The 13,596-nt window shown below is 33.9% G+C and overlaps 1 protein-coding gene across 1 annotated transcript; it reads right to left on the reverse strand.

The window, feature by feature from the left end:
• Window positions 1–7,634: 7,634 nt before the first annotated feature.
• Window positions 7,635–8,567, reverse strand: LOC134379987 (olfactory receptor 2A2-like). Its single transcript, XM_063099445.1, has one exon. It carries the CDS (start codon window positions 8,565–8,567, stop codon window positions 7,635–7,637), a length of 933 nt encoding a protein of 310 aa, XP_062955515.1.
• Window positions 8,568–13,596: the final 5,029 nt, after the last annotated feature.

The following is a 13,596-nucleotide window of genomic DNA, read 5'->3' on the forward strand; positions in this document are numbered from 1 at the left end:
GGTTTTGATGTCCCTCAGTCCCAGGATAAACCTGTCCTGGTTGCTTGTCTGGTCCCATTTTGGAGAAAGTGTTGCTGTTAGTTATTGGTCTGTTGAGGTTTTCTACATCTCCTTGGTTCAATCTTGGTAGTTTCTATGTGTCCCGAAATGTATTCATTTCTTCAAGGTTTTAAAATTTGTTTGCATGAAGTTCGTCATAATGATCTTTAATGATTCTTTGTATTTCTGTGGAATCGGTTATAATGTCTCCTTTTTTGTTTCTGATTTTTATTATTTGGTTCTTCTCCACTCTTTTTTTGGTTGGACTAGCTAATGTTTTGTCTATTCTGTTTATCTACTAAACAAACCAACCTTTGTTTTCTTGATCTTTTTTATCATATTTTTGGTCTCTGTTTCATTTAGCTCTGCTTGGTTTTTAATTATTTCTACTAATTTGGGGGGTTTGACTTGTTCTTGTTCTTCCAGTTCTTTGAGGTGCAGCATTAGGTTTTTTATTTGAAATCTTTGTATTCTTTTGATGTAAGTATTTATTGCAATAAACTTTTCTCTTAATACTGTTTTTAGCAAAATTCTATACGTATTGTTATAATGTTTATTTTTATTAGTTTCATAAAATATTTTGATTTTCTGTTTAATTTCTTTTTAGACCCTGGTATTGCCAATTCCTACTGAGGGGGTTTCTTGTTCCAGCTCCCACTTCTGGGTATCACTATGTCGACCTCAATAACAAACAGAGACAAGCTCTCTAAGGGAAAATGGGGAATATGGCACTGCAATGAGAAAACGTGTAAACTATGTGCATATTCAGGGAGGTAAAGGAATAAAAAGTGTTTTTTTAAAAAATAAGAGAGGATTACATAATTGTTTTGGGATAATTATCCTTCACCACAAAGTTCAATAACAAAGGTTTCACCACTCCAAAGTTAGATAGGCCGTTGCTTGGTAGTTGTCCTTGTAGGAGCATTTTTATAATTAAGGTTGTGATGACTTTAGGGCAATCTGTGGCTTCACAGAGTCCTTTTAACAGTTCTTGTTACCAAACACATGGGGATAAGAAGTCCTCCCTTCATGGCTCTATTTGTCACAGGTTGTAACACAAGCAACTCCATTTTGATCCTGAAAATGTTAACAAGTCACTATAGAAAATAGTACGGAGATTCCACAAAAAGTAATAAAGAGAACCACCACATGAACCACATGAACCAGCAACCAGCAACTGCATATATATGCAAAGAAAAGGACATCCATGTGTTGAAGAGATATCTGCAGTCCCCTGTTTACTGCAGCACTATTTGCAATAGCTGAGATAGGGAATCAACCCAAGTGTCCATCAACGAATGATTAGATAAAGAAAATACAGTATATATACACAATGTAATACTATTTCAGGCACAGAAAAGAACAAAATCTTGTCATTTGCAGGAATATGGAGGATCATAAAGGATGTCATGCTGAGTGAAATAAGCCAGGCACATAAAGACAAATACCACATATTCTCACTCATCCATGGAATTTGAAAAATTTGATATCATATGAAGAGAGAATAGAATGGTAGTTACCAGAGCCTGGGCAGTTGGGGTTTGGAGAAGCTCATGGGATACAAATATACATTTAGACTGGAGAAATTAGTTCAAGAGATCTGTTGTACAGCAGGGAGACTAAAGTTAGTGACAATGTACTATATTCTTGAAATATACCAACAGAGTAGATTCTCACCACAAAGATGATAACTATGCGAGATAATGTGCATGTTAATTATCTAGATTTTATCATTTCACAATGCACATATAATTTAAAACATAGTGTTGTATGCAATAATGCATACAATTTTCTGTCAGTGTAAATAAATTTGAAAAAATGAGAAAAATATCACCAACAATTTATTTTTTTCCTCAGGAATTCTTTGTCTATTCAGAGTTGTCTGTTGTTGCACATGAATGTTAATATTTTTTTTCCATTTCTGTGATGAATGTAATTTATATTTTGTTGGGTATTGCACTGAATCTGTAAATTGCTTTGGGTGGTATAGACATTTTCATAATGTTAATTCTTCCAATCCAAGAGCATGAAATGTCTTTCCATCTTTTTGTGTCTTCTTTAATTTCTTTCAGTAGAGGTTTGTAGTTGTCATCGTAGAGATTTTTCACCTCCTTGGCTAAATTGATTCCTAGGTATTTTATTTTTATTTTTTTGTGACTGTTGTAAATGGGCCTACTTTCTTAATTTCTCTTTCTGTTAGCTCGTTATCGGAGAATATAAGTGCAACTGATTTGGGGGCATGTATTTTGTATCCTGCAACATTACTGAAATTATTAACCAGCTCTAGGAATTTTTTGATAGAGTCTTTAGGTTTTTCTATATATAGTATCAAACCATCTGCAAATAGAAAAAGTTTGAATTCATCTCTTCGAATCTGGATGCCCTTTATTTCTTTCTCTTGCCTGATTGCTTTGACTAGTACCTCCAGTGCTGCGATCAAAAGAAGTGGTGAGAGTGGGCATCCTTGTCTTGTTCCTGTTCTTAAGGGAAAAGCCTTCAGTTTTTCCCCATTCAGAATGACACTGACTGTGGGCTTGTCATAGATGGCTTTAATTCTGCTGAGATACTTTCCTTCTATACCTAATTTGTTGAGACTCTTTATCATGAAGGGATGTGGAATTTTGTCAAATGCTTTTTCAATGTCTACTGAGATAATCATATGGTTTTGGTCTTTGAATTTATTGCTGTGATGTATCATATTAATTGACTTTCATATGTTGAACTATCCTTGCATCCCAGGGATGAATCCCACTTGGTCGTGGTGTATAATTTTTTGGAAGTGTTGCTGTATTCTGATTGCTAATATTTTGTTGAGGATTTTTGCATCATTTTCATCATGGATATTGGCCTGTAATTTACTTTCTTTCCTTCCTCCTTTCTCACTTAGCTCCCAGTTATGAGTGAGGACAGGCAGTATTTATAGATCTGTGCTTTGCTATTTCACTCAGCCTAAGTTTCTCCAGGCTTATCCATGTTGTTGCAAATGGGAGAATTGCATTATTTGTTATGGCACAGTATTATTCCATGGTGTGTACATACCACATTTTCCTTATCCAATCGTCCATCGATAGACATTTAGGTTGGTTCCATATCTTGGCTATTGCAAGCATAGCTGTGATGAACATGGGAGTGCAGATATCCTTTTGACATGATGATTTCCATTCCTTTGTGTATATACCCAGAAGTGGGATTGCTGTATCATATGGAAGATCTATCTGTAGTTGTTTGAGAAATCTCCATACTGTTTTCCATAATGGTTATACTAATTTACATTCCCACCAACAATGTAGAAATGTTCACTTCTTTCCACATCCTCACTAGCATTTGTTATTCTCTGTTTTTTTGATTATAGCCAGTCCAAATTGGGTGAGATGATAACTCAATGTGGTTTTAATTTCCATTTCCCTGGTGATTTGTGATGTTGAGCATTTTTTTTATGTATCTGTTTGCCATTTGTATGTCTTCCTTTGAAAAATGTCTATTCAGTTCCCTTGCCCATTTTTTAAATGAGTTATTTATTTATTATTATTATTATTATTTTTACTGTGTAATTGCTTGAGTTCCTTGTATATTATGGATACTAATTCCTTTTTTGGATGCATAGTTAGGAAAAGCTTTCTCCCACTCTGTAGGTTTTCATTTCATTCTGTTAATAATTTCTTCTGTTGTGCAGAAGCTGTTTAGTTTGGTATAGCCCCATTTGTTCACTTTTTCTCTTGTTGACAGTGCTTTCAGTCTCATGTTCATAAAGTCTGTGCCCAGAACTAGTTCCTGAAGTGTTTCACATATATTTTCCCTTAGTAATATTATGTTTTCAGGTCTTATATTTAAGTCTTTAACCCATTTGAAGTTGATTTTAGTATATGGTGAGAAGTGCATGTCTAGTTTCATTTTTCTGCATATGTCCATCCAATTTTCCCAGCACCAGTTATTGATGAGGCAGTCTTGTCCTTAAGTATATTTTTGTTGCCTTTGTCAAATACCAGATGGTTGTAAAGCTGAAGCATGATTTCTGGGTTCTCTATTCTGCTCCATTGGCCCAAGTGCCTACTTTTATGCCAGTGCCCTGCTGTTTTGGTTACTATAGCTTTGTAGTATAATTTGAGGTCAGGTAGTGCTATTCCTCCAGCTTAATTTTTTTTGCTATTTGGGGTCTTTTATTATTCCATATGAATGTTGGGATTGTTTTTTGCACTTCTGTGAAGGATGTCATTGGTATTTTGATGGAGATTGCATTGAATCTGTAGATCACTTTGGGTAGTATAGACATTTTCACCATGTTAGTTCTTTGAATCCAAGAGCATAAAATATCTTTCTATCTTTTTGTGTCTTTTTGAATTTCTTTCATTAGTGGTGTTTGGTTCTATTTTGAGGATTATACAATAGTTTATTTGGAGAATAATCCTAATATTGGGATTATACAATGTTCTTCATGTTTTGACTCAGGATATCTACTTTCTGCAAGAAAAAAAGTGTCCTTCTCAGTACATTATGAGTAAGTGCATGATGTTAATTTTTGTAATTGTTGGTGAAGCTAACTTGGATCACTTGAGAAAGATTGTACCTCCCAGATATTACCATTATATAATTATTATTTTCCCTAATTAATTTCTGAGGTGTCCATTACACTTATTATATAAATATCATGTTCTTCATTATGGAACTAGTCAGTAGTTTTTGCATTCATTGATTATCTTGTCTGATTCAATTATTAATCATAATCATTGCAAATATGTTGTTCTAACCACATCATTGCTTTTACATTTGTTAGTTGGCAATCTTAATATAAAGAAAAGTTTCTTCCATCCATCTGTCTGTCTATCCACCTATCCATCCTTCCATCCATCCGTCCATCCGTCCGTCCGTCCGCCTGTCTGTCTGTCTGTCTGTCTGTCTGTCTTTCTATCTAATCATTCAGCCATCAGTTTGGACACCTGAATTTTTTTAGTCAATGGTTCTTTGTTATTATTATTATTATTATTTTTTGAAGCTTAACATTTCTTTATTTGGACCCTCCAAATGTCTGTCCTTTTAACAACTTCCTACCGTTTTTGAGCTTTTTTTTTTTAGTTTGAAAGGCCCAGATGTTTCAGGCTCAACTTACGTATTCCCCACTTTTGTCACAAAACAGCTATGTCTACAAAAAGTTCTGATTATTTTTAATTGTCATATTTATAAGCCGATATATTTTTGGACTTTTAATAATATATGTTTTTATTATAAATACTTACATTTCATCAGGACTTTATCATGAGGATATCATGAATTTCTAATGCCTTCATTTAAATGTAAGTGCAGTAATTTAGGAGAATGTACAAATGTACAAATTGTTGCAAGGGTTAATACATTCTCAAGATTACTTCTGAAAACTGAATATAACTTAAGTAAGTTTCTGTAGGAAGTGAAGTCTCTTTTAGTAAATTAACATTACCATCAAATAAAATGGTCTTGATATTTATTATATCATTTTTACTAAAACATGTGTTTTTAATTGTAACACCTTATTATCAAGTTTGTACTATTTTCTTGCTTTTATTCATACAGACTCTTGAACATTTTAGATTTTGAGATTAACATTTCAAGAGTGTGGTTCATTGTGTGAAAAAGGTGATTCCTGCCTTTTATGAGATTGTGACTTCAAGTTTTAAAAGGTTCTTAGAAAAGCATTATGAAACTAGTTGAAAGACTAATGAGATGACATACAATGGTAATCATTGTTAATAATATAAGCAGTAATGCACTTTATTCTAAATCTATTTTCATATACATCAAAAATTTTAAAATTATATGAACAGTATTGATTGTTTAAATCTTTCCATCATTCAGAAATATATCATGAAATATTTTCCATATCAAAATATTTTTTGCAACATACTTTCAACAGCTGCTTATTATTTCTTTAAATACAGAAATTAAAACTTATGTAATATGTTATTTCATCATCAGATTATATGCAATACAAGGGTGCTTCCTGGAAAAATAGATTTAAAAGATAATATAAATCTTTCTGTGAACTTTTCAAAGCACCCTTGAATATTTTAAAATAGCTAAAAGACAGGTTTTTGAATATTCTCACCATAGAGAAAAGATGAATGCATGAGGAAATGGATATGCTAAATACCCTGATTTGATCATTATACAGCATATGTATGTGTTGAAATATTAAATTGTACCCCATAAATATGCACAATTATGTGTCCCAATTAAAATAAGTGAATAAATAAGTAAAATTTTTAAAAACAGATTAAAGCCCATAAGAAAGAGAATGCTTTCAACAATTAAAAATAATACTTCAGCTGATAAGTGTACAAACTAGCCTTTAAAGATTTTTACCATCAGTAGTGTAACAAATGTTGCCCATTCCTGTTTCACAAATGCAAAGAACTTTTTGTCACTACAAAACGCAGATGATGTTGGTCATATCAAAGCTGTCTCATACCTCTTGGCATCATCCTAAACCACCTCAAATTGATTCAAACATTAAAAGTATTGGTAGAAAAAATTTACACTAGAGCCTCTACAGGTGTCCCAATCCTGCCATATTGGTAATTATCATAACCCATAAATATGGTTGTGCCCCAGTACCCACAGTTTCACTTTACGTGGTTTAAATTAACCACAGTCAATCGCAGTCCAAAAATACTACAGAGCAATAAACATTTTGAGAGAGAAAGAGACAAAGACCACATTCACATAACTTTAATTGCAGTATATTGTAATATTTGTTCTATTTTATTATTAGTTATTGTTGTTAAGCTCTTACTGTGTCTCTAATTCATAGAAATAAATTTTGTTATAAGTATATAAGTATAGAAGAAAACATGGTACATGTGGATTTGAGCACTATGCACAACTCCAGACATCCACTGTGGGGTCTTGTGAATTATCCCCCAAGGCAAACAAGAGAGGATTTCTGTAAATGTAAAATTAGAGACATGCTTAAACCCCTGCTTCCAGGAACATTAAACATTTTCAAATGGATTTCATTTGCTTGATTACACTATACAGCTTGAAATATATTTGTAATTGTTTATATTCTGGATAGATTAAAGCTTTCGACAGCTTTTTCTCCTTTGTTCCTGAATTACTTCAAGAGGCAGTTAAGAATTTCTCAGTCAATTATTTCATTTTCCTTACAATCAGTGAGCTAGAAACACATCACTCGACATTGCTGTCAATTAAAGTTCTAGTTTTCACAGGAAGTTTTCTCTCATAATACTCATTTTAACCTAGCATTTTCAGCTGCCACATAGGTCCAAGTTGATGAGCCAGAGTAATGTGTTGATTTCACTTTGTGACATTTAAAATAACCATTTTATCTCCATATATTCACATTTCTGAATCTTTAAAATGAAGTAATCATTTTAACCAAAATATTAAATATTCTAATTTAGCTATCTCGTTTACTAACATGGCTACTCAATCTAAGACAATACTCATATCCATGAAATGTTTTCCCATTTCCATGGCCAGAATATAAATACTTTTCATTCTTAAATGAATCCTCTTCGTGGGGAATTTTTATTATTTTTATTGAATAGGCAAACCAAATGTTTTAAGAGGAGCAATCCACTGAACTAAAATTATCCATTCATTCACATGGTCCTCTTTTTCCGCAGTGCTCTGTAGAAGGCGCCCTTCACCTGATCGTTCCTCAGACTGTAGATGAGTGGGTTCAGCAATGGGTTGAAGACGCTGTAAAATAGGGTGAGGATTTTCTGCTGCTCCTGTTGTTGACTGTTTTCTGGGACCAAGTAAACCATCATACCTATGCCAAAGTAGAGCCCAACCACACAGAGGTGGGAGGAGCAGGTGTAAAAGGCTTTCTTGCGGCCCTCCTTTGACTGGATCTTCAGGACGGTCCAGAGGATGCGCAGGTAGGAAAGAAGTATCAAGGAAAGGGGTCCGACTAAGACAAACACACCACCAGCAAAGAGAAAAATTTCACTGGTCCCGGTGTCAGCACAAGCCAGTTTGAGGACAGATAGGGTTTCACAGAAGAAGTGGTTCACTTCCTGAGGTCCACAGAAGGGCAGTCTTAAAAGGAGAATTAGATTTACTAGGGCCAAGAAAAATCCACATGCCCAGGAAGTGACAGCCAGGACCGTGCACACTCTCCTGTTCATGATGACAGTGTATTGAAGAGGATGGCAGATCGCTACAAACCTGTCATAGGACATCACCACCAAAATCATGCACTCTGTAATACCAAATGTCAAAACCAAATTCATCTGAATAATGCATGAGATAAATGACATAGTTTTTTCGTGTTTCACTAGGTTTTCCAACATGCTGGGTAAGATGCTGGAGGCATAGGAAATGTCAATTACGGCCAGGTGTGAAAGGGAGAAGTACATGGGAGTTTGCAGTCTGGGGTCCAGGTAGATGAGTCCCAAGATCATGCCATTTGCCATCAGGCTGAAGACATACAACAGGGAGAAGATCCAGAAGAGGAGCACCTCCATCTCTGCACTGAGCTGGAATCCCAAGAGGATGAGCTCTGTGATCCATGACTGGTTGCCCCTCATTCCTTAATGACAATGTGGAAAGGTCCAAAGTGTGATGAAAGGGTCAGAGTTGGAGAATTAAAAGAATTTGTAGCTATTTATCTCAAAGTAAGTTGAAAGGAAACTTTAATACTTGTTTCTGCTTGACCTTTTTCTTCATGTTTCTCTGCCTGTTTTTAACTTTTTATTGTGAAGTAATTCAAATTTTCAGATAAGTATCAAGTATTATAAACAGTGCTTCTAAATACACTTCATCCAGATTCAACAATATTAATACATTTTGTTTGCTAGTTTTTCTATTTTCTCCTTATTAATATGCATTATTTATTTTTTTTCTGTGTTACTTAGGGCTAATGTTCCATCCATGATACCAATTTACTCTTACCTTTTAAATTTTATCCAACAATACATTTCTTCACTAATTTAACCAGAGTACCATTTCCAAAATCAGGAAATATAATATTGACATGATACTCTTCTCTAAATATAGCATTTTCTGTCCCTCATGTCTAAGATCCTAGCCAAGATCACATAGTCTATATAATCTATTCTTATCTGGGATCGTTACCCAGCATTTTTCTGGCTGCCTGGAGATTGATGTTTTTGAAGATTTCAGACCAGTTGTTTTGTTGAATGATACTCAATATTGTTTTTTTATTGGTCTTCCTTAGTTTTCTCAGATTTTACATTTTGGCAGGAAATAATCATATGTACTTTTTAATAATGCCTTCCATTATTATTCCGGCAATGTTAATATTGTTTAGGCTAATGTGGATTCCTTGGCTAAGATCCTGTCTCCCAGACAGCTTTATCATAAAATTATACTTCCATAGTACAATTTTTGTGATAACATATTAAAACTTCTATAGAAACACTTCATTTTTATTAGACTTTAAGCCACTCATTATAGCATCCGTTGATTACCTTACCTGACATAAATATAAGAACTGTGTTAGTAATGACGTCTGCAAAATTTATTATTCTAACTCCATCTTTCCTTTTGTATTTGTTAGTTGACATTACTTTGAGAATGGCCTCTATCTCTCTGCGTAAGCTATCAATCTGGACTCACTGATATTTTTATTCAATAGGTTATAACTCTTACTGCCTTTATCTTTATGTTAATACTTAAATTCTCCTTGATTGGGATTCTTCAGGATGATTCCTGAGCCCTTTTAACTTACTCTCAAATTTTTTTTTTAAACACTTTCTTCCTTCTGGTTTAACAAGATGTTCTAGGCTCATCTTGCACATTTCCCAACTCAGTTTGAATCAGTTAATTCACTAAAAAGTCTGCTTACTTTTAGTGGATAATCATATTTCACAGCAATATCTTGGTTTTATGGGATATATAATGTTTTTATCACAGTTGTTGCCAAATTTCTCATATTCTCATTTAAAAGGGAGAATTTATAATTTGGTACAGGACACAAATCGTTCCATGTGTTAATAGATTCCTAAACTTCTTCAATCCTAAGAGCCTTACTGACCTTCTTTAGAGAGCCCAATATATTTTAATACATTGACATTAGCATCAAAGAAAATGAAATTGATAGCCTTCTGCAGTTTATTCTATGCAAACTATGTTTATCATCCCAGAATCTTATTAATTATCTTGTTTACATATTTTTCTTTTACTTCCTAGTAAGACAGTCACCCTTGGAAACTTTAGACTTACAGATTAAAGTTTCAAGAGTTGTCTAGTTCATTGAATGAAAAAGGTGGCACTTAGCTATATGAGATTTTGATGTTTCAAAAATGCTTTCAAAAATTACTTAGATAAACATAAAATTTGATTTAGAAGGCTAAAATGATAATCCTATGAAACATATGGCCAAATGTGATTGTTGTTAATAATGTGTGTGTATAGTTTTCCATTACTTACTGTACATATATTTCATGTATAATTAATTAAAAATTATAAAAGAAAGTATTTTTATCTATTTTTATTTAGAATCATATCATACACATTTTCAATGTCAGAATATTCCTCTGCCACACACTTTAGACAGCTGCATATCATTTTATTGCATACCTATATTTTAATTTATGTAATATATCGCCCCTAATTAGGTTGTGTGAAATATAACGCTACAGTGATTAAATTTTATATGTAAATTTTTGTATATCTTTTATTAAATTCTTATAGTAAATGCTGAAATTGGAAACTCTCTCTCTCTCTGTAAATCATGATCATTATCATCTGTCTCAATCCATCAAAAAAGCAAACATGCAAAAAATCAGGATATGTCATTTCTAGAAGAAACTACCCAATGGGAAAGAATCTTTAATTTACCAGTCAGGACATTGCAATACCAAGTTTACCTTTCCAGCGAAGTTCTCCTACATTTAGCTTTTCAGCTTTTGTCATGCTGACTCTGAGAGGTGCATTGGTCCCATTTTATCACACTTCAGCCAGTCCTGGAATAAAGTCCACTGATTACAAAATTATGGGACAGGCATTTGTCTGTGTGCACAGATGTTTTCTGTGGAAGTAGCTCTTTCAACTCCCACTATTCAGGATTTTCTTTCTAGACATCTTTCACCTACATAAATAAGACCAAATGGTACATTTTTTCCACTTTGTGTCTACTGTTTTTGTAACAATTCCACTTTTTGGCCCAAGAAGTACTCTTGCTTTTTCGACAAGTGACATCTGGAATGGCTTGATATTTCAGACCTACATCACCCTTTGTGCACAGATGTATTTAACTATACAGTCATTATATTTTAAACAAATATTTCAACATAATAAACACTACAGCCCTTAAATACATAATGTTGCATAGCTGTGATCTAATTTTTATCACTTGTTGCCAAAGTATATTTTCTTTAGAGCTAACTTATATTCAGATAAATATGTGTTATATCTGTTTTGATGATGAACATAATTTTAATTAATACTTATTATCGGTTTTATGTTTTATGTTCGTGAAAGGAAGATGGATCTAGTAATATCAATATTTTGGATATTATTGTATATTACGTCACAGAATATCAAGCTTAGGTCAATGTAAATTCTGAGTCAGGTCTGTATGGAGCTGGAAACTGCATTGGGGGGGTCATTTGAAAACACTAGTGTTGCTATACACTGAGCTTATCCACTACCTCATTGTACAATCAGAAGGGGTGGCTCAGAGAGCCCCAGAGACTTTGGGTTCCTTATTTGAAGAATTCTGTTGTACTTCTACAACCAGTTACCATAGAAAGAAAGGGGCAATCTGCTTAGTCCTCCCTATGACTCATTAAAAGATAAGGTAATTGGCAATGTATAATAGGATCTTTTTTGCATTCTGGGGAATTAAAAGAGATTTGTATGAGAAGGCTAATCAGGCACCTATTAACTATTTATAGGCTTGGTCAATAGTAACTGCAAAAAGAAGGATCTGTAACAAGCTCAAGAAAAAATAAAAAATGAGAAGAGGATTTATAGCAAATGTTTTTCGTGTGAATGGAAACGCCTCCTGTAACCAGTAATAAAAGTCGTGAGGATGGGTTATATGTTTTATACATCTTCACGTCTTTTATAGCAACTAGTACAGCAGCAGATAAAACAAAAACTCAGAAAATGTTAGCCACATGGATTAGTGTTATTTTTAGTTCAAAAAATACATATATCAACAATCTTCTATTTCTCAGTTTTTATGTATTAACCAAGACATGATTTTTACTTCAGTAAACAAAGTTCAAAATAAGAACTTATCACTTGCACATTGATTTTTAAAATGCTATGTATGATTCAAGTAAATTAAAACATGCTGTTTCTATAAGATATCCTTGAAAAAGCTTAAAGAATAGTATGTTATATCTGTATAAGTCAATGGCAATACATAAACGAATTAGCATCTTATATCTGCTTTGAATGTTGCATATAAGAAGAGAGTTTCAGGATAACTATTTCACTGGAAGGTGGTTTTACGAAAAATCAAAATAAAGGAAGAAGTCTTAGATCCTTTTAATTCTATAAATATGAGTTCATTTGGGAAGGTTTATATAAATGTGCATTAAGTTTGTAACATTAACTTCTGCTACAATGTAAGGATATTCCTATAATGTGCAAAATGGGCACAGTAACAGTTTGACTTCTTAGCAGTATTGGCACTCGTTCTATCTTGTTATTCAAATACAGCAGTTTCTAAGTCTAGTAATTTTCCACATGGAGAAGGATAGCCTAGAAAGTTTTTAAAAGAATAACAAAATTGCAAACTTACCTCTTACACTATGTCAGCAAGGAAAAGAATTTACCGCAATTGCTACTAGATTTTTGTTTTCCAGTTACACAAGCCACTGACTGTGAATATCTCTGTTTCTGCTATGATATATACGTGTGTGTGTATGTTTGTGTGTCTGCACATATATATGGTTCTTTTATTCTTTTGCCTGCATTAGAGACATATCTACAGACAATGTCTGCACATGAAGCCTCTCATACTTCTAAGTGGCTTCACAATAAATAGAGTTTGGCTAATTTGGATGACCACTATCCACATTAGGAGGTCATGGGAAGAAAGTTGCTGAGAGATCAGAGGACCCCCTGCCCCAGTGCAGCAGGCAGAAGCCCCTGGAGCTGGGGATGGGGGTTTATCTAGATGTCTATTCCAACTCCTGGAACACAAACGTCGAGTTAGAGAGAGCTCAGGATATGCCACCCGGGAGCATCATTCCTCTCTGCATAGCCATGGCGATCTACATAAGAAGGTGTTAGCACATGATATACTTTATAAAATCTACCTTGACCTAGAATAAACCCTTCAGAGGTGGGTTACATACTACAAGAAATTCTAGTGTGCTCAAGAGGAACAAATCCCAGATTCGGGACCATTTAGTCTACTTGCTGATGGTAACAGAAAAGAATACAAAGCTCTAAATTAAACCTCCAGGAGTAAAGGATTTACTTAGAATTAGGTAAGTACACAAATCCCAAAGGTTTATGAGACGTCATATCTTTCTACCTTCTCCCCAAGGAGGAACAAAAAAATTCCCTGACTGTTCTCTCTGGAAGAGAAGATTGCTCCTGCCTTTGGAGGAAAATTGTAGGGAAAAGGCAGTG

Source organism: Cynocephalus volans, chromosome 6 (genome assembly GCF_027409185.1).
Source record: "Cynocephalus volans isolate mCynVol1 chromosome 6, mCynVol1.pri, whole genome shotgun sequence".
NCBI classification, from domain to species: domain Eukaryota; kingdom Metazoa; phylum Chordata; class Mammalia; order Dermoptera; family Cynocephalidae; genus Cynocephalus; species Cynocephalus volans.